At 35.4% G+C, this 27969-nt stretch overlaps 2 protein-coding genes across 4 annotated transcripts; both read right to left on the bottom strand.

Annotated features, from left to right (window-relative positions):
- Positions 1 to 1603: 1603 nt before the first annotated feature.
- Positions 1604 to 21085, bottom strand: rorc (RAR-related orphan receptor C). 3 transcript variants are annotated; one of them, XM_087812839.1, is made up of 12 exons: positions 20716 to 21067; positions 15616 to 15645; positions 8796 to 8881; positions 7665 to 7806; positions 6306 to 6644; positions 6166 to 6252; positions 5986 to 6107; positions 4933 to 5065; positions 4756 to 4863; positions 4534 to 4644; positions 4339 to 4448; positions 1604 to 3234 (listed from the first exon to the last, which is right to left on the bottom strand). In XM_087812839.1, the coding sequence occupies exons 1-12, from the start codon at positions 20765 to 20767 to the stop codon at positions 3070 to 3072; spliced, it is 1485 nt and encodes a 494-aa protein (XP_087668965.1). In that variant the 5' UTR covers positions 20768 to 21067; the 3' UTR covers positions 1604 to 3069. The 3 variants fall into 3 exon arrangements, with proteins under 3 accessions (XP_087668965.1, XP_087668967.1, XP_087668968.1); XM_087812841.1 differs by lacking the exon at positions 15616 to 15645 and having other exon boundaries at positions 20716 to 21085; XM_087812842.1 differs by lacking the exons at positions 15616 to 15645; positions 20716 to 21067 and adding an exon at positions 14621 to 14733.
- Positions 21086 to 22412: 1327 nt separating this feature from the next.
- them4 (thioesterase superfamily member 4) lies at positions 22413 to 26149 on the bottom strand. Its single transcript, XM_087812861.1, has 7 exons — positions 25817 to 26149; positions 25657 to 25747; positions 25025 to 25202; positions 24798 to 24960; positions 24537 to 24647; positions 23056 to 23180; positions 22413 to 22973 (listed from the first exon to the last, which is right to left on the bottom strand). The coding sequence occupies exons 2-7, from the start codon at positions 25738 to 25740 to the stop codon at positions 22936 to 22938; spliced, it is 699 nt and encodes a 232-aa protein (XP_087668987.1). The 5' UTR covers positions 25741 to 25747; positions 25817 to 26149; the 3' UTR covers positions 22413 to 22935.
- Positions 26150 to 27969: the final 1820 nt, after the last annotated feature.

Below are 27969 nucleotides of genomic sequence, written 5' to 3'. Positions count from 1 at the left end.
AATTTTCTTTTCCTAATACGTGGAAGCTTTAACCGATAATCCAGGTTCTTCCTTCAGTTTTCCCAGAGATGTCAGCAGACTCGCTCCCTGGAGGGAAACTTCTCAAAGTCGAGCTGAACCAACAAACAAACACGTCTGGACGAGACATTCATGTTCCCATCAAACGACATCCGCTCGACTCCGAGTATCGTATCTGGACGCCCACGCCAGGAGAAACATGGAGGACAGATCCAAGAGGTTCTGAGGAACATTGTGTGACTTCTTATCGCGCTGAGAGATGAAGAAGTGTTTACTGATCTTCGCTCTATGAATTACGCAACTTCTGGAAATACTTTTGCTGAATCTCAACTTCTTTCAGGAGGATAGTTCGAGCAAACCTGAGTCATCCACGTGACTCATGGGCTGTGTGTTTGTGTAGATGAGTCAGATTGTGTTTTTGTACATTTTTACATCTCCGTCCATTTGTGTAGCTTCATGTGTGCATGTGACCTTATCATCTTTGTGTTGTTGCATGGGTAGGAATTGTGTATCTTTTTTCACCCTCTTTTTATCTATTTATCAGTGTGCGTCAATGTCATTTTTTATTAGTTAGGCGAGTGTGTGTCCTTGACCAACCTTGTTCAGCTGCTTGTGTAATCTTTCCATGCTTTGTTCTCTGTGTGTCTGTCACGATATTTGTGTGTCTGTCAAATCATTTATGTTTGTGCATTTTATAATTTATTTTATTTATATTTATACTTCTTCTATATATACATCTCTCTGCTGGGTTTGTTTTAACGGTTGCCAAGCAACGAAATTTTGTTGCCAGTTTCACTGCTGTGTTTTCTGTACAATGACAATAAAAGAAGTCTCTCTCTCTCTGTCTCTTTTTTATATGTATTTTTGACTTAACGACATATTGCTATATATCGTGATACTGTAGTAACGAGGGTATATATGCAGTATTATCGAGTACTTGACTCTGGTGTTGTAGAATTTACAGACCACATGACTCTTGACGAAGTCTTAACTGCTTTCATTTGATTTCAAACCAAGCATAAGCTTTAAAAGCTGATGGAGTAAAGTGTATCCTCTCATCCTCAGTCATCACTGGAATCTCTTAAGATTTGATTGTTCCTTTAGCTGCTGAGGACGTTATGACTGTTGCCATCTAGCGGCGGGAAGTGTAATTGCAACACAAAAAATTAACGCTTTGAATGTTTTTATGTAAATTGTAAATAAAAATAGTAATCATTGTTTATTTAAACATGTTAAATAGAAGAACTATGTTAAAAATACAATATGATTTAACAGCCGTAAAAAAAAAAACTTGCTAAGGTATCGTGGACAAATATTTTTGTGTGCGATGTATGGATGATTTAAAAAAAAAAAAAAAACGACAATACGAAAGAAATGTAAAAATGTTTTTAAAGTGCAATGATGCCATGACAAATATATGTATTATTTCAAGGAATATACATTTAATTTGAATAAATACATAAAATAACTATAGAAAAAGAAGATAATTATGATGTTTAAACTTGAAGAATCAGTTATTTCTTATGTTGTGTGTCACTGTTAAGGTTTGTGTGTTTGTAAAATACAATAAAAAAATGTTTTTCTATCCAAGACTTTATTTTTAAGATGAGAACAGGAAACAAAGCATCAGAAGACGATCACAACACAAAATACTTTTCAAGCAGCGATCAAAACTACTGGTTTGAAATATAAACATCAAAAATAGATTCTTTGTAACTGGAAATACATTTTCCACAGACACACTAATGCTGCTTTTATCACATTCTACTCTGGCTGATATGAACATATTCCCACATTAGGACACAATTATATACAAGAGAAATAATCTGCAACATTCACCCGCGAGTGCAAACGGTTTCTATTAAACTTTCTTTTCTACAATAATTGTAATTTTCTATTTTCATTATTTTATTGCTGTCTTAAATATGTAAAATATTAATTAAATATGCATTTCTTTACAAATAATCCATTCGTTTTATTAGCCAGTAAATTCCCTCTATTATTTCGAAAAATAAAATATTTTATTTTTGTAAAAATAACTTATAAGGTTCATTCTTTCTCAGCAAATGGCATTTTTCCTGAAATGCAAATATTTGGTCTAAAAAAATATTTTTCTGCAGCATCATGTTATATTTTCTCAATATAAACATGATCAAATCTTCCTCTAAAATCATCACATTTAACATTACGTTTTTGTACATGCAGAGTTCCATAATGTTAAAATATATATAAATATATATATTTTAATCTTTTTAAAACCTTCTTCTCTGTCCTTTGACCCGTAAATCACCTGCTAAAATCACAAAAACAACAGACGCAATATATGAGCAAAAGTCTGATATATCTACCTTTTTTACCGGAAACTATAATAAGAAACTATTGTCGTGGAGAGATCTTGATTTCCGAATCAATGTACTTGAAAAGAAACAAAACAAATATTGGAATGAACAATGTTTTACCTATTATTTCATTTCGATCTTGTGTGTTTTGACGTCAGGCACATGTTGCTGCTAAAGGGCTCCATCTGCTGGTGGGGATGTGTAACTAACACCATTTTTTTTAAAAAAGAAGCGCCACTGATTTTTTTCCTTTTTTCTTCAGAAAATGACGAATGTTTTATTGAAAAAAACGTCTAAGCAGTTCATTAATATTCAACTGATTCATCTTAAAACTGAAGGTTAAAGGTTTAGCAGCCTGTGACTGAATTTTCTTGATAAAATGTTTTGTTTTAAGACATTATTTATTTATTGATCATCAATTAAAACATTAAAACTAAAGCCTTAACCAGGAAGTTGATGATGCGTTCATGCAAGAGCGGTTTGTCATGAAAAACAAAAAAAAAGAACATTATTTTAAGTGGTGTTAATACACGTTTATCCTGATTTTTATGCTACATTTGTTTCGTGTAAGGCACCTGAACACAGCTGAACGCACCATCAGTGATTCATTGTTATTGCTGAGATAAAAAGAGTGATTGTGCAAAACTGTTATTGCTGTTTTTGGTTCTTAAATGCGTGCATAAATAGATGGTTCTGATCTTCCCTGAGAGGTTCAGTGAGCAGGACCAGGAGACATCTCCGCCTCGCAGCCGAACAGTTCCTTGTACAGCGGAGGGAAGAGAGTGTGAGCCGTCAGTGGGTAACGTTGGCTGAACCAGCGAAGCTTCTCCACGTGCAGCGAGCAGATCGAGCGAAGCACCGACATCCTCTGGGAGAGCTGCAGACCCAAAATCAGATATACAATATATTACTCTCATGTTATAGTATAAATAAAATATATTACATTCATCTCGTAATGTAAAATATATGACTTTATTCTTGTAGTAAATGTCATCTATAAAACTGTAATCTTGTACGAAATGTTTCATAAAAATATGACTTTAATGTAGTTAATGTAAAATACACAACTTACATTTTGTAATAATAATACATTTAAATATATATATGACTTTAATGTCGTAATTAATGCAATTCAGCTTTAATCTGGTAGAACATTTAATATATACTAACTATATAACTTTAGAGACTCCTGTGTTGTTCTCTGTGTTATCGTGATCTTTTTAGTATATATTTTTTTGAGTATTTTTCTTTTGATTGTTTAAGCGCTTTGTGACCCTGGTCTAGAAAATCGCTCTATAAATATTAATGACTTACTTACTTACTTACTTGAGATAATGTAATATATATGCGACTTAAATGTCATAATAAATGTAATATATTAGACTTTAATCCTGTTGAAAAATGTATTATAAATTACTTTAAACTTGAAATACACACAAATTTAATCTTGTACAGAATTGTAATATATACGACTTTAATCTCATATTATATGTGATAGAAAAGACTTTTAACTTTAATTATGATATATATTCAATTTACATCTCGTAATAAATGCAATATATACGCCTTTAATCTGATAATATATGTAATTAAAAAAAATCATAATTAATGTTATATTAAACAATTTTCTCGTAATGAATGTAATGTATACTAACATGATCTACAAGTAAATGTAATATATTTTAATACAACTTAAATCTCATAATTAACAAAAATATACAAAACTTTAATAATTCAATAAACATAATAAATATGACTGTCCCTTGAACCGTAACAACTGGAATAGAAAGACATTTTATAGAATTAATGTTGAATTAAAAACACACTAAAATATATTTAACAAATAAATACACAATATTTCCATGTGAATTTTCATGGTCAAACTACCAGAGATTTTATTTTATTTTAAAATTCAATTTGTTGTAAGATGCGTCGCCATAATTCAATTCTTATTCATATTTCTGCTCGTGTTCAAACATACCTTGTGCATCAGATTGTCCTGGTTGTCTCGGCGTAGAACATGTGAGAGGCTCAACTCCACACTTCTCTGAACTCGCTGGACCCGACCTCGGTCCTCCAGACACGGTCGATCTGCTCGCCAGAATTTAAAACTTTAATTCCAGTTTCAAGTACACATCGAACGATGTTTAAACGTATTAAAACGACGTGATCTCACCTGCGTTGAGCAGCACCAGAGCGCTGAAGAGCGCGATCTGCTGCTCGCTGAGTTTTAACGCACACATGTCGTGAGCGAAGTCGAACACTGCTGCGATCAAATCGCCACACGCTGGAAGAGAGTCGTAAGATTTGTCTCCCTCTAGTGGTGATCTCTGATCAGATACTAACAACGTTTTGAGGATCATCTACCCCTCCTTTAATGTCACATTCAAATGATTACCCAGTGATTTGAAGACTTCAGGTCCGGCGAACTTCCCGTCGAAGAACACCGTGTTATTCTCCGTGTTGAAGAAGCGACTCATCCGGATCAGAACCACCTCCATGGAGCCTGAGGAGCAGCCGCGGGTGAGAAGACGTCTCGAGAGGAGGCGCCTGTCGGAGGAGGTCTAAGACTCACCGCTCTTCAGGAGGGCGATCTGGTCGTTCTGGGTGAGCAGGCGGAACCCTGGGATGTGTTTGGCGAACTCCACCACGTACTGGACCGCCTCGGTCAGCCGGACCGCACAGTGCTGCCACATCTCGTCCAGCGACTCCAGACACAAGAAAAAGTTTGTTTTTATTTATTTATTTAATACAATGTTCAGCAACTAATAATAACACATTGATCATATTTATATTAATTAAATTCCTTCCTACATAACTTTCCAGCTATATTACATTTTTTTTTAATTTTTTGCATCCTCACAATATCACTTAATATTTATGCAATACTTAATTATATTATTTGCATTTTCTTTTATTACTAATAATATATGTTTCCCAACCAACATAATTTTTTAAACACTTTTAGTCCCTTTTTTATTTATTTTCTCACTAGTTATATAAATCGTATATTATAATCTTCTTTTTCAAGTTATGTTTTCCAAAAATAATATTTATTTAAGTTTCTCATGTATTATATATTTTTGAGATGTATTATTTTAATAAGTAATAATTCTATAATTTAAAGTTACTTTTACACCTCAATTTCAAGTAATATTATTTGTATTATTGAAACTAATTTAATTGATAATTAACACCATCACACTTCATAGTCCCTTTTTTTCATTTATTTCTAACCAGGTATACAAATAGTAACTCGTTTTATAATAAAAATGCTGAATTACTCACTATATATTTTCAAATAATAATGATAATTACTATTTAAGTAGCTTCTTTAGACTTACTTTTCTATTTATTTGTATAATATAATAAATAAAATGTAATGGTAAATAATACAAATATAATTTAATTACCATTTGTTATTCATTGAACAAACTTATTTCTTAAAACATGATCAATAATTATTCACATAACATTATTTATAAACTTGTTTTAGAAGCTTTTTTTGAAAACTTTATGTTAAATACTGTATGTAAATAAATTACTTTAAAGTACATGTACGTATTGTCCCGCTTAGAATCTACGTGTCACTCATCATTCATCGTAAATAATGGAAAGTGTCGTCTACCTTGCTCTGGTACAGCTGGACCTCCTCGCGGCTGAACACCTTCCATCTGAGAGCTTGCAGCTCCTCGGCTCTTTGCTGACATGTCTCTCTGTTGGAGCGAATGATGCTGGAGCACAAGTCCTCTGTCGAAAGAAGACCTGGTCACTGTTGATCTTGTGTATGGATGGGGGGGGGGCTTACCTAAGTTCCTCAGAGATCTGGAGTAGGAGCTGTATGGATCCTCCAGAGCGTTGTACGTGTGAAGGTCAGCAGACGCTGGTCTGGAGTCTGAACAGAGACGTTGTTACGAGGGTGTCTTCTGGGACAGTTATGAGTCTCACCTCTGATGTCATAGCCTCTGCCCGAGGGCCGAGCTGGGGGGGAAATCCCGGAGCTGCGGTAGATGAGGTCGGACACCTGGGGGTCGGTGGGGGAGCACAGCAGGTAAGGGTGGACGTCGGCCGGGTACGTCAGCAGCTCGTCTTCTCTGCCGAAGGAGTACGGATGCTGGACCTGCAGCTGAGGCGAGTGGTCCTGTCGCTCTTTAGACGCCAACAAGGACTCCTGGAGCTGCTGCTGCTGATGCTGCTGCTGCTGCTGCTGCTGCTGCTGACGGTAGTGTTCCACCTCCGCGATCAGAGAGTCCCGCTGGCGCTTCGACATCCGACCGAATTTGACTGCTGAGGAGCAGGAAGAGCGAACCATGTCAGGCGAGGGAAGGCATGTGTGTTGACACGAAATCAGGCGATACGATACGTATCACGATACTGAGGCAACGATACCATATATTATGATACCGTACTAACAAGGATATATTTGTAGTATCGTTGAGTACTTGACTCTGGTGTTGCAGATTTTAGGTGTGCGTCCTTACCATGCCTTTTTCTCTGTGTGTCTGTCCAGATATTTGTGTGTCCGTCAAATCGTTTATGATGTTTTTGCATTTTATGTGTATTTTTGTCTCTTTACGTTTGTGTCTTTACCTCTTATTTATGTAGGGTTGGGTATTTGCAATAATCTTGCGATACAATACGGGGACAACATTACGACATATTGCTATTTGTTATGATACTACAGTAATATGGATGTATTTGTAGTATTGTCGAGTACTTGACTCTGGTGTTGTAGAATTTATAGACCACATGACTCTTGATGAAGTGGTAACTGCTTTTTGTTTTCAAACCAAAATATGTCCAAACATCAGCTTTAAAAGCTGCGGGATTCGACTGTATCCTCTCGTCCTCAGTCATCGCTTGCATCAAGCGCTATTTCATTGTTCCTTTAGGCTTTTCCTTGATTTTCTTGGAACTCCTGTGTTGTTCTCAGTTTTATCTTGACCTTTAAAGTTTATACTTTATTGAATATTGTTTTGATTGTTTAAGCGCTTTGTGACCCTGGTCTGGATAAGCGCTATACAAATACAAATTACTTTCTTACTTACTTACTTATATGCAGTGGATGTAATGACTGCTGCCATCTAGTGGCCGGGTATTTAATTGCAACGACAAAATGAACAAAGGCTGTGAATATTTGGGTGTTAAATGTAAATTATTTTATTTATTTAACACTTTATTTAAATAAAAACTATAAAATAACAATGATAAAAATAATATATGATTTAAACCCCCCCCAAAAATCAATATCAATATGGTATCAAAACATCTCCCAACATTGAGGTCTATGGATGGTTCCTGACGTACCGTCTTTGCTCATGCCCTGAGCGAGACACTTCTGCAGGCGACAGTGCTGGCAGCGGTTACGACTGGATCGGTCGATCTGACAGTTGCTCTGCCGCGAGCAGGAGTAGGACACGGTCGGGAGCTGACTCCTCCGGAAGAAGCCCTGGGAAGATGGAAACATCGTGTCCAACGTTGAACCGTCATGAAGAAACTGGAGATGCTCTTGACATCACGATATTGAATGGTCAAATGATGAAATTTTGAGTTTTATTCATTGAAGTTTTCCATTTTCTTTTAAGAATTAAATCTTTTTTTTGTAAACAATTTAATTTTAAAACGTTTATATTATAGGTTGAATTTGTTATTATTGAATAATTAAAATAAAAACGTCAATATTAAAGGTTGAATTTGTTATTGTTGAACAATTCAATTAAAAAATGTCCATAATGAAAGTTTTATTTGTTATTTTTGAACAATTCAATTAAAAATGTCCATGTTGAAAGGTTTATTTGTTATTTTTGAACAATTCAATTAAAAAGTCTATATTGAAAGGTTGAATTAAACATTTGACAACAAGGATGATTTCTTTTTTTTTTTTAAGTTATTCAGGTTTTTTAATGAATGATACACTCTTTTGGGGGGGAAATTAAATAAAGAAAACGTCAATGTTAAAAGTTTGTTGTCATTTGTTATTATTTAATAATTAAATTAAAAACGTCTATACTGAGAGGTTGAATCACATTTTCTAATAATTAATAATTAAATAATTAAATAATTAAATAATTAAATAATTATAATTAAAACAGATTGTTTATTTCTTTAAAAAAAAAAAAATTATAAATAGAATTTATATTGAAATAACGATAATTCAAAAATAGATCGTTTTTTTTACCGAGCTACTTGATCAAGCTTTTAGCCAATCAGACGTCACGCAGACGATCATGTGACGTCAACTCAAAGGCCGTTTTAAAGCAACGGAGGCACACAAAATATTCCGTTTTTTTTAAAGAAAATGTATACTTATTAAATTAAATTATCCAACAAAACATTTTCCACTGTTGAACATATTTAAACATTTTTTTATTCATTTTGAAATGTTAAAATAAATGTTAAATTCAAGCCTAAAATCTCCCTTTCACTTCCATACACTACCTTGCATCCTTCACAGGTGATGACTCCATAGTGCACGCCAGAGGACTTATCTCCACAGATCTTGCAGGGGATAACTTCTATCTCGGCTGAAGAAGAAACAGAAAAAAAACACCGTTTTACTGTTTCAGTCACCTTTAAGACTCAAAATCCCCTCACTATCATTTGCCAAATCACTTGAAAGTGGATGAAACCTGCGTCTTCTGGGGGACGTGGAATATTTGCAAACGGAGAAAAAGAGGAAGGTAGGTGTTAAACCTCAGAGGCCTTTCAAGTGGTCGACAAACTCGTCTCTCGCTCTGACTCTCACTCTTTCATGTGACGAGTGCTTTGTCAGTCCTTCTTGTTTTGGCTCACACAAAGGACAGTGTTGCCAGTAATGCAGCGTCTCCTCCATCTCTGCCAGTAACACCCCCCAGCCTCACCCCACCTCACCCATTCCCCTGATCAGCATCTTGACAGGTTGTGGTTTATGTGACTGAAAAGATGAAATAGATTTGATTAAATATGATAATCAAACTGTTATAGCTTCTTACTCTTGGTCAAATTTATGACAACTTCATTTTGTCTTTAAAAAAAACTACTTATGTTCCTCTGACTTTTTTGAGTTTTTTTCTAAAAAAATCAAATTATGTTAAGTAGTTATTTTACTATTTATAATGAGGACCATGTTGCACCTGTAATTCTGTTTATTTCGTCACTAATATTGATCAATGAATTACAAATAATTATGATAATAATCAATGGTACATCAATTATAAATATATAAAGTAAAAACCCATCTATTTTTTAAAATCAACATATATTTTATATTTTTTTTTAATCTTATTTCCCCCACTATATTTAGGCTTTTCTGTTTATTTTTTAGATCTTTTCACAGCCCCTCTTATCACTCACATTACATAAAGTTCTAAAAAAAAACACTTTTAAAAACAATATTTTTAACTTATCATATCTCTTTTTACTTACTAAAATGATTTCTTACTGATGTTTTTAATCTGCATTGTGTGGTTTCTTTAAGTGCCGTGAAAATCACCTTCAAATAAAATGTATTATCAGCTGTTGATATACTTCCATAGTTGTGTTGTAAAACCCTAAATCTGATTGGAAATTAATATTAAAAAACTGAGAGAAAGGTGAACCATTTCAGTGTTTGCAGAAATAGATGCTAAATATTACCATGAATAACAGACACAGAATAAATGAGGAAAACTATAGACGTACTCAGAGAGTGCTGACCTCAACTAAACTCTTTTTTTTATAGTGGTGTTGTCAACGTTTACACCTTTTAACTGTTACACGGATATCAAATATTTTATCTACTGGAAGGACTTTGCTGTAATGTATAAGGTCGGAGGAACCCTCTAGTGGCAATACGTTGGAACTGCGATAAAAAGATAGCGTATTAGTCGGAATAATTGAAAACACTGACACCCTTAATTTACACAAATATTGTGATTTATTTCTATTGCCCGATATTATTTTCCTACATTTATTTTCCGAACGAAATAATCACTTGAATATAAAAAGTTGAAAAACTACTCACACAGGACAGTAGGTGGCGATAGCTTGAGCAACAAAACGTAAAAATGTGTTGATTTCTTTCAAAAATTAAATAAAATCTGTTAATTTAAATATTCTTTTTATAATGTTGTTGAAAGATTGACTATGATAACCATGTAAGCTCCTTGGCAGGGTTATAATTGGTCGTCCATAAACTGTTTTCTGATTCTATTTTTCTAAATTTTGTCTCTCAATAACACAAAAAACGCATTAGAAAAAGGGTTTCTGTTGTCATTATATTCAAGTTAAATTGTAATTATTTGTGTCACATCATATAAATACAAGGAGCAGGCAGGAAGTAGTTTTCTTGAACATCTATGCCGGAGAAAGTCATGAGTGAGTCTGTTTTACATTGGTGCTGCTCTTTTTTTTTTTTTTAGATTTCTGGGTCAGATTTCCGCAGCAGTGTGTGTAGGTGTGTGTCAGTGTGTCATAGAGTGCCACGACGATCCATGCCATGGAGGTCAACGTCGTCTCCGACTGACATGTCATCTATGAACGTGAATCTAAGGAAGTCGGCTGACCCACTGAGGATTATAAACATCGAGTCTCTGACAAAAAAACAGTGTGATTAGACAGAAAAAAACAATCCCAATAATGTATTAACATTTGAAAAATGGGATGAAAGTATAAGTTATCACTCAATTCAACACTGCTTTTTATATGATGCATCTTTTCTTTCCATCTTCATATCAAATCAGGGAAAGAAAATAAATATTCAAACACAAACCCATTCATAAATATGAAAAAACAACTAAGCTAGTAGTTCAATACCAACGAATATAGGCGAGAAAATGGAAACTACACATAAAAAATGATATAAAAACATCGTCACTATTTTGTTTAAACCATCTTTGTTTCTACAGCCATTAACTGATGAAGTCGAGAAAATAAAAATTGTCGGCGTAGTGATGTAGTTGTTTTTATACTGGTATTTTCTGGTTTTAAGTAAAAAGTCTTGATCCGTCCCCATGAGTCGAACATCTAATCAGAAGCAGGAAAAAACACTCAGAGAGTGCAGACCTCGGCCAAGTACATTTGTGTTGCATTGTCGACATGTCCTGAATATTTAATTCGATTCTGTGGAGTTATTTTGCAGACGGAAAATCTGACGTAACAGTAAAAATGTTTATGTATTAATCTTGAAATTCTCATTTTGCATATTTATTTCAGTTTCTTATGCACTGTTTTCATTTTTAATTATAATTTAAATGAAATAATGATAAAAGGAAAAGAATGAAGAAATAAATCCTTTCATTTTTACCATTTTATCCTCGGAATTTTTTTAAGAAATTAACCTCCTGAAATTAGTTATTTTTTCCTTTTTATATAAATAATTGTTTTTATTGATTACATTTCTGAACAGAGTTAATTAGTATTAGTTATTAGTATAATTATAATGTTCAACTTCTTTGAATTTAGCTAAAAATATACAATAATTCAAGAGCCTCAGGTTCTTTTAGGGCAATATTTATACACTACTGGTGTAAAAAGTACCACTAGTTGCAAGAAAACAACAACAAAAAACGTCATAAAGAACAACGTGTAGATGATTATTAAGAGCTAGTTCACAAGTCATTCTGCAACTTCACCTCCAGTAAGAGAATTATCAAAAGACTAGTTCTTCTTCACAGATGTCCTGACTTTTGTTTTCATCTTTTGTTTGACATGTGAGTGTGTGTCTGTGTGCGTCCGTGTGTGTGTGTGTGTGTGTGTGAGTGTGTGTGTCTTGGTCGCTGCTTTGTCAGCGATCTGCTCTCGAACTGTAAACGGACACGAAACCTCAACTTTCCTGTGGCGGAAACTCACTTTGGTAGATTCACGAGCAAAACTGCGAACAAAGAACTTTTTCACACACACCTCACACTCAACACATGCACAGATTTGTGTAACCATATTTGAGTAGTACACAAATGTTGCCCAGGAAATAATAATTGGGACACGTTTTTTTTTATAGTCAATCAAAGGCTTTTCATGATAAAAACCTTATTTTTTTTAACCAATTTGAAATCAGTTTTTTAATATTTTAATATTGATGTGTTTAATATAAATAGTAACTTAAATTATAATACAATTAAAATGTGGATTTTTTAAATTTTAAATAAGATAAAACATGTTTCACAAAATATCATAATAAAATATTACTTCATTCATGACCAACATTTTCAACAGAAAAAAAACAAACAAAAATAATACAAATAAACTAAATATTGTAAAATATTTACAAGATCATTTATTTTTAAACCATAAAGGGAGGCAATATTAATTAATAGCTTTATTATTAAAGTAGAAAACAATAAATAGATGATAGAAAAACATTATTTAATTGTTTTACACTCAGACAAAATACATTTTAAGTTCCATACTATGTTCCCAAAGTTAAAAAATATAATTGATCGATGACTGGAATCTTATCTCAAATTAAAAGAAAAAAACACTTGTACAAGTTAACCCTTGTGTTACCTCAGGGTCAAGGTAACCCAAAGGTTCGTAAACAAATTTGTTTGTGTTATCCCTTGTGTTACCTAAGGGTCAAGATGACCCGAAGGCCAGAAAGCAAATGTGTTCCTGGTATCCCTGGTGTTACCTAAGGGTCAAGGTGACACGAAGGCCCGAAAAAAACGAATGTAATTGTAAATGTAAAGGTTGAAATTTACACAGAAGTTCAAACGTCTCCACAAATTCAACATAAGTTAGTTTGTCGATCAAATTGCTCTTAATCAATAGTTGGAATCAGCTGGTTTCGTTCATTCTTAATCGTAACTGCAAAATCTCAAAAAGTATCATCAAGCAAACCTTATATTGAGTCTGGTTCTGTTAAGTTTTCTGCCTTAAACAAGTCGTAGGTCTTGAAGTAAGAGAGGCTTTAAATAAACAATTATTTGACGATAACACAAGTTAAAAACACGATAATCCAACAAAATAAAAGCATTAAACTACCTTATAATTAAATATATCTCACCTTTATGTAAAACACAAACAAGAGACCTTAGTATTGTGTGTTCGTCTTCTAAACACAGAGCGCTCTGAAAGCAAGTTTGTAAAAAATCAAGTGGTGATTAAAAACATTTACCCTTTGACACGATCGGGAATGAATCACTGCCGTCGTCGAGTTACCGTACGTCGTGAGTCAAACCGTTCTGTTGCGTCGAGATTTAACAACTTCATCAAAGACTTAATTTGATCATGTTTTCTCTTCATGTTTCTGTCCGTGATGCATCGTATTCTTGAGACTTCCTGTTTTCCGTTTCTCTCAAGGTTTGACTTACGAGACCGTGGGAGATTCTTTCATCAGCTGAGAAAAGAGTTAAATTCTAGATTTGTAGCTAAATACTTATTAGCATTCAATGTAGAATCCAGACTAGAAACCATTGAATCATTTAACCATGAATCTATTTTTAGCTTATTTAGTACGAAGAACCTGCAGTTTTGATATTATTATAATATTTGGTCTGTTTCTATTATATCAAATGTATTGAAAAGAATAAAATGATCCGCTTTAGATGGACATAGTCGAATAAAAACTGCGAGTCATTTCATTATATTGTTTTATAGAAGCCACTTTTCCTTGTTGACTTGACGTTCAAATCCAAACTTTCATTACTAATATTGAATTAAAAGTAATCTGTAGTCACTTCTGACTCATAATATCAATAATAACTTGTATTTACTTCCGAATTATGAGCTCACTTTAACTGAATTACTCCAGTTTGACTATAGTTCCCTTTATTAAGATCTCGGTTACTCCATTAATCTAATTAAATCTTTACTAAATGTTCACTAAATAATTCTTAATTGACAAAGTACTTTCTTCCATCTGTACCTCATTTAGTCGATAATTACTACTTCGGACTAATTCTAACCAAATCGACGATTGTATTCCTACGTGACCCTGTAGATGTTCTGCTCCGTGTCTCTCACGGTTGACTCTCAACGGAGAGACGGCAGCCAAAATGTTCACAACATCGATGAATAAAACGTTGGGATCATTTCAATATTATTGACCAAACAAAGAAAGACAAAATCTCATTAGTGGATTATATCATAACAATTTCCTCATGGAAATGAATCCTGAGCAGAAAACACTAGTCGACATATTCTCAACATGTATAAATACCTGCAGATTGTTTTTAAAAATATGATTTTTGAAGGCAAATCGGGGCAAAAGTTTAAAGGTCGGCTTGTTTTAAAAATAGACTAGAAAGCCGACACACCAACAACACACACACACACACACACACACACACACGTATCTACGTCCATACCTCTCATCCTCGTCTCAGACGTCTGTCACACTTTCACAACCGTCCCTAAACTAATTCCTGTCCCTTCAGGTGTCGCTTCAGCGAACATCTGAGAGTCTTATCGTCTTCCTCACGGGGCACGAACGAGGAGGAGGAGGAGGAGGATGAAGAGGAGGAGGCGGGGCCGTCCCCTGGTCGCTACTCTCAGGGTACTTTTTCCTTCTCACCTTTGTTGTTGCCCTTTCACCCCCTCACTTTATACTTTCTCAAGCTTTGCCACCTTTAGAATACTTTCACTCAAGTAACAAACCGCCGCCGTTAACAAGTTAGAAGGAAAAACAACCCACAAATGACGTCCTTTTGTTTCTACATGAAACACTTTAGACTTTGAATATTAAGCTTAGTGTGATCAATTTACGACTTTTATCACGGGTACAAACAATATAGTGAAGCAGGATTGAAGCTTTTCTTTGTGTTTCCTTCATTTAACTCAAAATAATGAGTAAAATGACACTAATTATGATGTTTTTGACCCTTTTTTTTGAAGCGTTATTGTGACAATCGTTCTGCAAAGTGACACCGCGGCGACGACACAACGAACCGACACTCATTGTGTCGTCGACACCAGATCTTTGCACTTGAGTTTTGGGTGTGAGGCGGCGACGGAACCTCCAGGTGTCAAAGGCTGAGTTTAACCCCAGCAGTTAAAAAAAGACCGAGATGTTATCGATGGCATCTGCTTTTGTACGTCTCGAGTTTTTTTTTGTTGTTTTTGTCGGAGGGGTGTGGGGTTGCAGGTGCAACTCTGGCCGCCCGGAGCCATGCATTTGTGTATTTATGTGTACAGGTGCGACAATGGGATGGATCGTATATTGACTTTATCATCGAAACCACATTCGCTTGCAAAACTTTGTAGCGCGAACACGAGCGTGTATTATTACCACACGGTACACACGCACACACACGCGCGCACACACACACACACACACACACACACACAGTCATAGATGACTTACTCAAATGAGTCTTCTTGGACACAACTGATCCTGCAGGTTGAAAAAAAAGAATGTCAGCAGCAGAGTTGAAAACATTGATTATACAACAAAGGAGTAACAATTTGATTTATATTTTTTATTATTTTACATTTGAACTCACCCTTTATTTTAAAATAATTATGGTGAGCAGAGTCAATAAATACATAAATAGACAAGTACAAAAGTTGAAAATAAATGTTTGAAACTATGAAAATAATTAGTAGTTAGTATTTTTTTTCTTCTGATGGACAATATGTTTAAAAAAGAAGAAAAATCAAACATTTTATCTTTGTTAGTTTCATGATTAAAAGAAGGCTTTCAGGTGGAAACCAAAAAATACATCATGGATACATAAATTCATTTTAAAAAAGTGTTATTTTGTTAACCCTTGTGTTATCGACCTTCCTGGATAACTTAAGGTTAAAGAAGACATAAAAAATATGCTTTACCAGCAGTATCTAGTGTGTGTGTGTGTTTTGTGCCTATAGGTGTGTACTCGCAGGTGTGTGTGTGTCTGCATGTAAGTAAGTGAGTAAGTAATTTGTGTTTATATAGCGCTTTTCCAGACCAGGGTCACAAAGCGCTTAAACAATCAAAACAATATTCAATAAAGTATATACTTTAAAGGTCAAGATAACACTGAGAACAACACAGGATGTGTTCTTGTTTGTGTGTGTGTGTGTATTTTCATGTGTATGTGCAGTGCGTTCAATAAGTTTGCGTGTGTGTTTTCGTATGTGTACGCTTGTTTCTTGCGTGTTTGCGAGTGTATTCATATGTGTGTGTTTGCGAGCGTGCATTTGTGTGTGCACGTATGTTTGTGTGTGCATGTATGTGTGTGTGCACATTTGTGTGTGTGCATGTGTGTGTTTATGAGTGAATGTGTATTTGAATACATAAATGAAGTGTGTACATGCGTGTGTGAGTGTATTTGTGTGTAAGTGTGAGTGCAGGTTTGGGTATATGACAGAATGTGTATGTGTGTACATGCATGGGTGTATGTGTGAGCGTTTCTGTGTGAGTGTGTGTGCATTTGTGTGTATATGAGTGAATGTGTATGTGTGTACATGTAGGTGTGTGTGCGTGTGTGCGTTTGTGCATGTGTGCGTGTTTGTGTGTGTGCATGTGTGTGAATATGAGTGAAGGTGTATGTGTGTAAATGCATGTGTGTGTGTATGTGTGCATGTGTGTGTGCACATTTGTGTGTAGGCGTGTACATGCATGTGTGTATGTGTGTGTGTGTGTGTGTGTGTGTGTATATGTGTGTGCATGTGTTTTTATGAGTGAATGTGTGTGTGTATATGAGAGATTGTGTTTGTGAGTACATGGGTGTGTGTGTGGGTGTGCAATGTGTGTGTGTATGTGTGTGCATGTGTGTATATGAATGAAGTGTGTACATGCGTGTGTGTGTGTATTTGTGTGTAACTGTGTGTGCAGGTGTGGGTATATGAGTGAATGTGTATGAGTGTGTGTGTGTGTGCGCGCGTTTGTGTGTGAGTGTGTGTGCATGTATGTGAATATGAGTGAAGGTGTATGTGTGTAAATGCATGTGTGTGTGGGTGTGCATGTGTGTGCGTATGTGTGTGTGCTTATGTACGTGTGTGTGTATATGAGTACATGGATGTGTGTGTGCATGTGTGTGTGTGCCTGAGAAATGCAGCCGAGGTATGAAAGTGGAGATAATATCAATGGCGCACGTAGAAAAGACTGATCTTCGTCTCGCACCAGATCAAGTCTGTGGTTTCTCTGCTTCTAACCCCCATCGAGAAGTTCTGCTTCATAAGCAGATAGTCTGGTATGCAAAAGGTGAGACGTGCGCTTTTACAAAGAGGAAAAAAAAAACAAGAGGTCAGTAGTTTTGAGTCCTAAATACATGAATCCAAAAATACATTTTAGACATAAGCAGTTTCTTTGTAGTTATCTAGTTCATATAAACAGTATTTATGAATGAACTAGATAACCTGAAATATAAGTAAGTGAGTAAGTCATTTTTATTTGTAGAGCGCTTTTCCAGACCAGGGTCACAAAGCGCTTAAACAATCAAAACAATATTCAATAAAGTATATACTTTAAAGGGCAAGATAAAACTGAACTCACCGAAATACTCTTTATAGCCAATTACATAACAGTTTTTGTACTTTTGTACAATAATGACTCATGTAGTCTCACTACTATTTTAATGATGCTTTTAACAACATAACTTTGCATGGACGACCCACTCGTGACCACCTAACTATTTTACAGCAGTGGATCAGAGAGTTTTCTCACGAAGTACTGAGAGACTTTTTGAAGTCACGAGCAATAATAAACGAGGACACTGTACAGTATCGCCAATGCTGCATCCGAATTTATGATATTGCAGTTACGTTTTATTGACACATGAGGTCGCCAGAAACAACTTTTTTTAACTCTTGGATTGTCACTTTTAAATTGGCATAACATTTGAGTTGGGGAAAATGAAGTTGCTCGCTCAAAAATATACAAAGAGGAGTCGATGTTCTGAGGGAGATATTTTCCGAACAAACGGTGGATACCAGAACTTTTTAACGTAGGATCATGAATTATCTCGATACGCACAGAAACCGGCTTTTAGTGACTTAGTGTCTATAAAGGTCTGTTCTTTAACTGTAAGTCCAAACAGAATAGACTTGTTATTCCCTTATGACGTATTAATGGCTTCACTCCTCCTCCACCCAGCTGTAATCACACCCCGCTTTGTTTATACAACGAGTCCTTTTGAGGGGGAGACTTCCCTGGATTAATGGCGCGCAGTGACAAGCCTCAATGCTTGACCAATCACAGCAGAATGGTTGTGGTTATGGTAAACAAGATTTAGTCTCCAGAAAAACAAAGAGTTGTCAGTGGGCGGGGCTTAAGCACATTTTAGATTGTAAATATTTTGTACAAACAGACACATACTGATGAGTACAATAGAGGTCCAACATGTATTTTAAACACACTTAAATCAACACTTTAGTTAAACTTGAAATGTTTTTTGCTAACTAGGAAAGCATTTACGCAACATCAGATCTTGAACACTGTAATCTCTGAGGTTCATGATCAGTTTTGACAAACTTAAAAACACCTAATACCTCCATACTGCTCGTCTGCAACGTCCCTCTTCTATCGAAGCATTGACATGAGAAAATGTTACAAAAAAAAACTTAAACAAGTCTATATTTTAAACTCGTTTGTAGCAAGTGTCAGTGTGCAATATGCTAGCCTAGCAACGTCCGCTAAAAACAAGCTCAAAATATACACTCGTTTAATTTATTTACGAAACAATTTATCTTGTCCGGGCATTAATACAAGACGGACGTAACAGACGAGCAGTACGGAGGTATTTGGATGTTTTTAAGCGTCTTTTCGGTGGAAGAAAAGTGAGCTGCGGTCGCTACATTAGCATGGACATACATTTCTACCGATAACTCTAAAAAGGAACAGATTACTCTGAAAATAATCCCAACCCTTAGTCAACATGAGGGGGAGTAGAAAGTGAATGAAATTTGAATTTTAATCTATAATAACTATTGCAACTACTGCATTTTTTTTTTTTGTGGGATGCACAGAATTAATTGTTGATGATAAATGATGACACAGAAACAACTCCTAGTTCAGAAAATCAGTTTTAACCAATTTCAATTGTCACTTAAATCATAAAGACCCAGAATATATCGGCCTGGATTATAGAAGCGAGCGAAAAAGTCTAATACGGGGAGGATGGCTGGTCACTGAGGGACACCGCTGAACATTTCTATAAACAAGAAAACAGGATTTAAGGTTTTTTCACACCAGAGAGCAGCAGAAAAACACGAGCCTACTGCTTTAGAAAAATCTGACGACACCCACAACAGCCACTAAAACCAAGACACTCATCGTCAACAGCTTTCTCAGCAATAGTCAGACACGACGACAACCACACCGAGACATAAAAACACCATCACAGCAATTCCAGTAGTCGGAGGTTTTCATTGCTTTTCGAACGACAAACTCGCTATGAGTGTCATTGTGTGAAGAATATTTCAAATGGTGTGTTGTAAACAATCCAGTGGCGTCTTATCCTCAGAGCCAGCACTTTGATTTGAGCTCCAGGCGGAGAGGCTTTGAATAGAATAGACCAAAAACAGAAGCTAAATGAGAGTTAATCCCTGGGATTACTCCAGATTACTGCCATTCTTACCAACTCATTCAGGTCCTTAAACACACTGCACAAAAAAAGGAAAGTGTCAATGAAAACTTCAAGGTGGACGCAGGTAACCATATATATAAATATATATATTTGAATTTATATAATTGATGTTGTTTATGTTATGATAAAGAACATCTTTGATTAAGAACAACTTTGACAAGAACCTGCAGAGTTCAAAGTTCCACATTACATTTTTTTTTAACATAATCCTAGAGAAGTAATCTGATGTGGATAAAATGAAATTAAAACTTGTGGCCGGTGGGCCACGTGCAGCCCACTGTAAAATTATACATGGCCCACGATTCAAATGCATAGTGCAGAAACTTAAAAGACACATACATTTAATTGTATTTTTTTATATTTTTTTTTACATAGTACAACTTTATATAATGGAATGTAAATGTTTTATATGGACATTTTATCTGACAGACTCAATACGAAAGAAAGATATCAACAACATATATATTGTTGAAGCATTTGGGACATAACTATGACTATGTTTGACTATAACTATCAACATAACTACTAATTTATTATATAACGTTATTTTTGTTTTAATGGCTATGCCAGGTCTTTTTTGTTTTGTGTTTTTAATTTCATGTTTTCCTTTAGAAATGTATACATGTGTTTGTTAGGAAATAAATAAAATAAACAATAATAATGGTCTCAAGTGTCAACTGCGTCAAGCTAACCATGCCCGTCCTATCTCCATTTACCAGGTAAGTTAAGTTAAAGTATTTTTTATCCACATTTCCTTCTGATTTACTGTCTTTTGGTGCATTAAATAGAGGTTTATATGAAGTATCTTAAGGGGAGTAGTAGAAAGAGACTTAACCAGGTTCGGGCTGAATTTAATTTAAAACTAAAACTGAACCACTTCTACATGTTCCTACCTCTCTTGAACGGGATCACAGCAGGGGGTGCGTCCAAATCTTCATATTCCATCACTGCTCTTTTTTAAACTCGTGTCTCTTTCATTAAAACAAGCGGATTCATGATGAGATCAACTTTCTCCTCAGCTGTCGTCCTGTCCTGGATCCTCCATGGTTGTTTCACCTTCACCTCCCTTTAGGGGGGGGAGAGTCCGGGAGACCCGCGTACGACCGGCTGCCGAGCTCAAGCATGAGGCCCGGTTCTGTCCCGCCCGCGCGAGACTTATGTCACCGGCTCTTACGTAACAGAAGCGGATCGGGTTTTGCTTTTGCGCGCCCGGTTGAGAAATATAATCCCAGGCTGTGTGACACGAATTTCCGCCTCGACTCCCTCCGTGGAGCAGAGACTCTGGACCTTTTACCCAAAAGGGGACCCGAACCAGAAACTTGTTGTTGAGCGTTTGTTACTCATTCACACTATTGAGGGAGGAAAAAAAAAACGTTAAAAAATATTCAAACTTAACCCACACAGGTTTTTCCACACATAATACAATTGAAGAATAACAACAAAAAAAAAATAAACAACTTTTTTAAAATGTGTTTAATCCCCGCGAAATATTATTTAAAAACACATTTAATTATAATGACTAAAATAGTTATACTTATGCGATATATAATATAATACTTACGAATATTTGTTAAAAAATAAATAAAAAAAACAAGACACAAAGAAACATCGTTATCCAAAAATTATTTTATTTCAATTTAATGCGTGTCAAAATATACACGGGCTCACTACTGCCCCTTTGGTCATATTAGGAAGTGCAACAATTAAAAAAAGCTCCTAATGGAAGAAAAAAAAGTTTTTTTTTTCTTTCAAATTACTTACTTAGGGGCTACCCATTATATATATTTTATATAAAATTAAAGGATGACACCACACAGTTTCTCCCCAGTTTAGAAAGGGCATTAAGAAATAATAGTTGATATGGCATCTTGACCAAATAGGAAGACACTCAGCAGAGCAGAATAATAAAGGTTATTTTTTCTTTTTTTTAAACATTTTCTCAGGGTCCACATTTTATACAGTGACCGTTGTCAGGGGCCATCAAACAATAATATAGAATAAACAACCTAAAGGAAAACTCAACTTGCAAAAATAGTTTTAATAAAATCAAGATTAACATGGGTTAGTTATTATTTAATTATGTAACATTTATTGAAAACAAATTCTGATATACAACTTTCTATTTTTCCTTAATTTTTTAACTCTTTTTTGAGGGGCAATAAGGAGTCACAAAATGAGAAAACATGACACAAGTTCTGAAATTTTTTAACTCTTTTTTGAGGGGCAATAAGGAGTCACAAAATGAGAAAACATGACACAAGTTCTGAAACAAAAACCCTATAGTCATATTTTTAGTTGAACTGGTAATGATTAACAGAATTAGGATTAATTTTTACTTTTCTTTCACCTCAAAAGGGCCACATCAATATAGACAAAGGGCTGCATGTGGCCCCAGTCCATGAACAGGGGGTCCCCAATCTTTTTGTAACTGAAAAGAAATAAATAATTGGAGCAGAAAAGGTCAACTTTTATCAATTCACATCGGATGAAACACTGTGTCTTTGATGAAGAGACCTCAAAAGAACCAAACTCAGCTCATATTTAGATCAATTATGTAAAATGTGAAGAACAACAACAAAAGAAAGTCAAGTCAGTGAAAATATATATTTTATTTGATTTTAAATGTGATAATAGTTGTCAATAAAGCAGCAGGGAATTCTAGTCTTCATTAGTTGTAGGTGTGTGAAAGTCAGTGCATCAACAAGTCGAACAAAGCTGTTAAAAATAACACATTATTTGGTTAACAGAGTCAATTGATCCATTTCATTCAGGTTGCACAAAAAAGAAAAACATGATAAAAAAATGCTCATCATCCCCAACTCCACAGAATTCCTCAGAATGAGTTAAATAAAATAAGCAACTTCTAAAAAGTTCAAAAGTAAAAACATGTTCAGTCATACTCATGTACTTGCAAAACCAAAACCCATGGACACACACACACACACACACAAACACATACACTTGAGGTAAAGATGAGACACTTAAGAGACTAACAGGCCTATGATGTGAAAAAACCACACATGTATGTGTGATCTTATTATTATCTCTAGGTTACACATCCTGTCATAAACAATATATCCTGTTAATAAATAAATAGAAAAATCTTCATGTTGTCAGAGTAGATTTCCAAGCTTTATCATCAGGAACAATGCTACATGGAAGAGAAGGACAGAGAAGCATTTTTTAAAAAGTGTGTAGCTTGTAAATGTCAGAGATGTGTAACACTTCATTACCTGTTGCATTCGTGTACAGTTTGGAGCCATCGATGCTGGTTAGCTCACATGACAAAAATATTTTTCTGCCTTCTCTTTTAACCAGCGAGGTTTGTAGCAACGCTGTGCTACCTAGTGGGACCGGGCTTGAAAAAAAAAGGATAGAATATGGTTTTAAAATGGATACATTTGAAAGCGACAGGATTATTGACAAGACATCAGTTGTTATCGTGGCTTTCACAATCGTAACCACACTTCTCGATTGTTGTGATTAAGAAAGGTTAAAATGTTATTTAAAATAAAGAAAACGTATGAATTTTATTCTTCATTTAGAAATTTAAACTTAAATGAATGACTTATTTGCTGGCAGAAGAAGTCACCAAATAAATGTTGAAATCTTTTTTTCATAATAATACTAGTATAGAGGTATTTGGATGTTTTTAAATGTGTTTTTTTAGTCGAACAAAAAATGAGCCCCATTCCCAAGCATAATATGGACATCAATTTCTGCTTTAACTAAGCAAAATTTGAATTTTGGGTGAACTATTACCCTTTAAGTACACATACAAATAGACATTATTATTATTATTATTAGGTATCTTGATCTTTCAAGTATATATATTTTATTGAGTTTTGTTTTTGATTCTTTAAGCGTTGTGTGACCCTGGTCTGGAAAAGCTCTTTATAAATATAAATGACTTACTTAAACATTTACATTAGACAATCTCGCCATCTAGTGGTGAAAATCAATCACTACCTGCAACGATGACTTTTGAAAGCAAAAATATATATATATCTTTGTCTAAACAACAGATGGAAGGATTTCAATAAAATCTTCAGGGAATTTTAATAAAGAACTGATAATGTTAAACTAAACTAAAAATGTTTCTCTCCGTCAAGAGAACTGTATCGCGATCGTAGACAACTTTCTTCTTCTCTTTCACAACTAGGTCTTGTCTGAGCATGTTACGGAGCGCTGCTGCCACCTGCTGGGCCATAGATATAATCACGTTTGTCCATCTGTAAGTAAGTTAGTAAGTAATTTATATTTATAGAGCTATTTTCTAGACCAGGGTCACAAAGTGCTTAAACAATCAAAACAATATTCAATAAAGTATATACTTTAAAAGGTCAAGATAACACTGAGAACAACACAGGATATGTGCTTGTTTGTGTGTGTGTATTTTCATGTGTATGTGCAGTGTGTTCAATAAGTTCGCGTGTGTGTGTTTTCGTATGTGTACGCTTGTTTCTTGCGTGTTTGCGAGTGTATTCGTACGTGTGTGTTTGCAAGTGTGTGTTTGTGTGCGTATTTTGTTTGCCTGTGTGCATGCACATGTGTGTCTATGTGTATATGTGTGTGTATGTGTGGGCTTGTGTATGTTTGTATGTGTATGTAAGTTTATCTAAAACAAGGAAAATCTTCCAGTAAGACACGTCATTTTGAAACTAAAATAACATAAAAATATTTTTGTGTCACAAGCAGAAGTTATATTCGGTACCTGCGGTAATTAATGTTGAGGTTGGCAGTCATACACGGTCCAATGATAAACGTGGCATGAGAACCCATCACTTCGTCGATTATGGTGGCGATGGCCCCTCCGTGGACATGCCTGGAAAAACATACACATCTGTCATATGACCTCTCAATATAAGGTAAATCTACAATAATTAAGCATAACATAATGAAGACCAGCTCAATGGTCACAATCAAATCAGAAGATCTTTCAATTTCAAAGTACATAAAAAAGAATGAATCTCACCCGGGAGGCCCCTCGAGTAGATGTCCGAACTGTGAAGCGCAGACACACTTCTGCTCTTCTTTGTTTATAAACACTGCGAACTCAAATGCAGCGCCTGGTGTTTTGATACTGCGTGTAAAGATCCTGGCCTTTGTTTGATAAATCTTACTAAGAATGACTCCACCTGTAGAGATACATGAATAAGTCACCACGTTGTTAATCATTTGAAGATCTTGAGAACACTTTACCCGTGGCATGCTTCAGAAACCTGCTGTAACTTGGCACTTTAATCCATCCCTTTTTCTTTCCGCCCGTCTCCGCCTCACACTTGCTGTGGTAGTGCTCGTACAATTTCATCATCTCTGGGCTCCATGAAGAGTTTGGCAAGCTGTAGTCTCGAGGCTTTAGGTTGAAGATGGATGGAAGCTGAAAAGAAAGGAGACAACTTTTGAGTTCAATTTGTTTTTTCTCTGGATAGTTCTACTTCATATTGGTGCTCCGCCCTCTAACCAATAGCGAAGCTGTTAGAGGGCTTCGCACCAACTCGTAGAACCTGAGATTATGATAGATAACTCAGGGGTTCTACTTCATATTGGTGCTCCACCCTCTAACAGCTTCGCTTTTGGTTAGAGGTCTTCGCACCAATTCGTAGAACCTGAGATTATGATAGATAACTCAGGGGTTCTACTTGTAGTTAATAACACATATATGACTATTAAACTGGGATGGACTTCTGTTCCGGTTTGGCTCACTTAACAAGTAATTTAGTTTCTGTTTGGTTTATTAAAATCTATAATTATCTATTATAATCTCGTGGTTAGCAGCAAATAACCAGACTCAACTGCTACTAATCTGACAAGGTATTTGAAAGTTGACCTACCGTTAATGTGCGTACACAGCTCACTTGCAATAAAGCGAAGGAACTCAGGGTGTGGCAGCTCGGTCGAAAAAGGCTAAACACCATTATCAAACTACGAGAAACAAAACAAATAGTTAAATGATTCTCAGTGTTATTCTCCAGTTGGCAACTCCACACTCACCATATGTCCTCGATTACAAGCAAACACAATCTGATGTGGCAGTAACTTCATAAATCTATATAATTATATATATATATATTACCGGTACTGACAATTAAACCTAAAGGTCATATTTGAATAAGACACAAAAGATGGTCACATAAGTCTCGTTAAAATACACTGACTTTGCTGAGCCCTTACTCAACCTCTACTTCCGCCATGCGTACGACAGCTAAACTCCGAATTATTTCTAGTAGAAAGCTCAGTGCTCGCAAACGTACGGAACCCTGTACAAAGCAATGCAAAATACCATATATAAATACAATTATGAAAGAAACTCAGTGTTTTAAAGCAGGGAATGATCTTCTATCATTATAATAGGGACATTCAATTGAGCGCTATCTCGCTGAAGAATTTATTTTGTATCAAAACTGGGTCCGTAGAACTCTAAACAGCACGTGGTATCGGTCTTTCACTCTTATTGGTCGGTTTTCGCCTCATTCACCCCCAATTAAACGACATATATTTTTTTATCTTTCAATATTATACATATATTTTCATTATTATATTTAACTTTAGAGTACTCTGAGGAAACCCAAACAACTATGGTGCACCGAATTTATGGTTTAAATTCATTTGGATTTCGATTTAGCGTTTCGATTTCTATTTACTTAAAATTCAGATTTATATTGATTTACATTTACATTATCCAGTCTGAAAAATAAAAACACTTCTGTTCTTTATGGGTATGAAACAAAGGCAGGCGTTTTGATATAAAAGTAGCAAATATAGTTAAGAAACATTTTATCCGTATGCTTCTTTTAAAGTGATTCACCTTTAGAGGAACAACAGGAAAAAAGGCTCTTTTAAAATAAAAAAAGAGGAAAGTACTCACCTGTGCCAGAATAAAAAATCAAAAACGGTAGTCTTCTCCAGCAACTCTTTCCTCTCTCCACCTCCCAATGACTGTTATCATAATATCTGGGCCCCAGGAGGAAAAGGCTTTGCCGGTCCTCAAGATATTAATTGAATGAGCAGGTTACATTCTACAGTATATATATATATATATATATATATATATATATATATATATATATATATCGTGGAGAAGGTGGTGTCTGAACAGCTGTCATTGTTCCTGCACCAGAGCGGCATCCTTGAGAAGTTTCAATCTGGCTTCCGCAAACATTACTCTACGGAAACAGCTTTACTGAAAGTGTCCAGTGACATCACGATGACCGATGATTCGGGTAAATACACTGTTCTGGTTCTCCTGGATCTGTCCTCAGCCTTTGACATAGTTGATCACCAGATCCTGCTGAGAAGACTGAGGGATGAAGTGGGACTGTCAGGGTCTGTGTTACAGTGGTCTTCCTCATACCTTTCTGGGCACAGTTTCAGTGTATCTGCCAATCAAATGAGGTCTGAATCAGTGGATCTGTTGTGTGGAGTCCCTCAAGGTTCTGTTTCGGATCCTTTATTATTTTTAATGTGCTTCATTCCCCTGGGTAAAATAATTCAGAGATTTCATACTGCTCATTTGATCCAACTGAGCCCCAGAGGCTGAACAGTGTAGTCAATTGATTGCTAGAAATCAAACAGTGGTTAAATAAAAAAAAAACACTTTGTAGCTAAATGTGGACAAAACTGAAATTCTGGTTATTGCACCTGAGGATAAAGCTCCAGGGTTGAGTCAATACTTGGGTGACTTAGGTCAGTCTGTCAAACTGAGCCTGAGAAACCTGGGTGTTGTATTGGACAAAAAATGTCTCTAGTTCAACACTGCAGAAAACTGACCAGTTTCCTTCAGCTGAGAAAAAATTCTAAACTTAGGAAAATTGTCACAAAATGAACTGGAGCTTGTAATCCATCCATCTGTGTCTTCTCGTCTGGACTATTGTAATAGTTTATTTTCGTGTCTAAACAAGAAGGATCTGTCTCGCCTGCAGTTAATACAAAACTCTGCAGCGAGAATTCTGAGCCGCTCTAGTAGAAGAACTCACATTTCGCAGATCCTTAAAACTCTTCATTGGCAGGATCAATTTTAAAATTCTGGTTCTTACTTTCAGAGCTATTCATGGCCAGGCCCCTCCTTACATCAGTGATCTGATCCAGCCTTACACCCCAGCTCGGGCTCTTAGATCTGTAGATCTTCCGGACCAGAGTAGAGAAAT

The sequence above is a fragment of the Callionymus lyra genome, chromosome 17, assembly GCF_982586985.1.
Source record: "Callionymus lyra chromosome 17, fCalLyr1.hap1.1, whole genome shotgun sequence".
Lineage (NCBI taxonomy): Eukaryota > Metazoa > Chordata > Actinopteri > Syngnathiformes > Callionymidae > Callionymus > Callionymus lyra.
The sequence above is the reverse complement of the archived record's forward strand: the minus strand, read 5'-3'. Positions and strand labels throughout refer to the sequence as shown.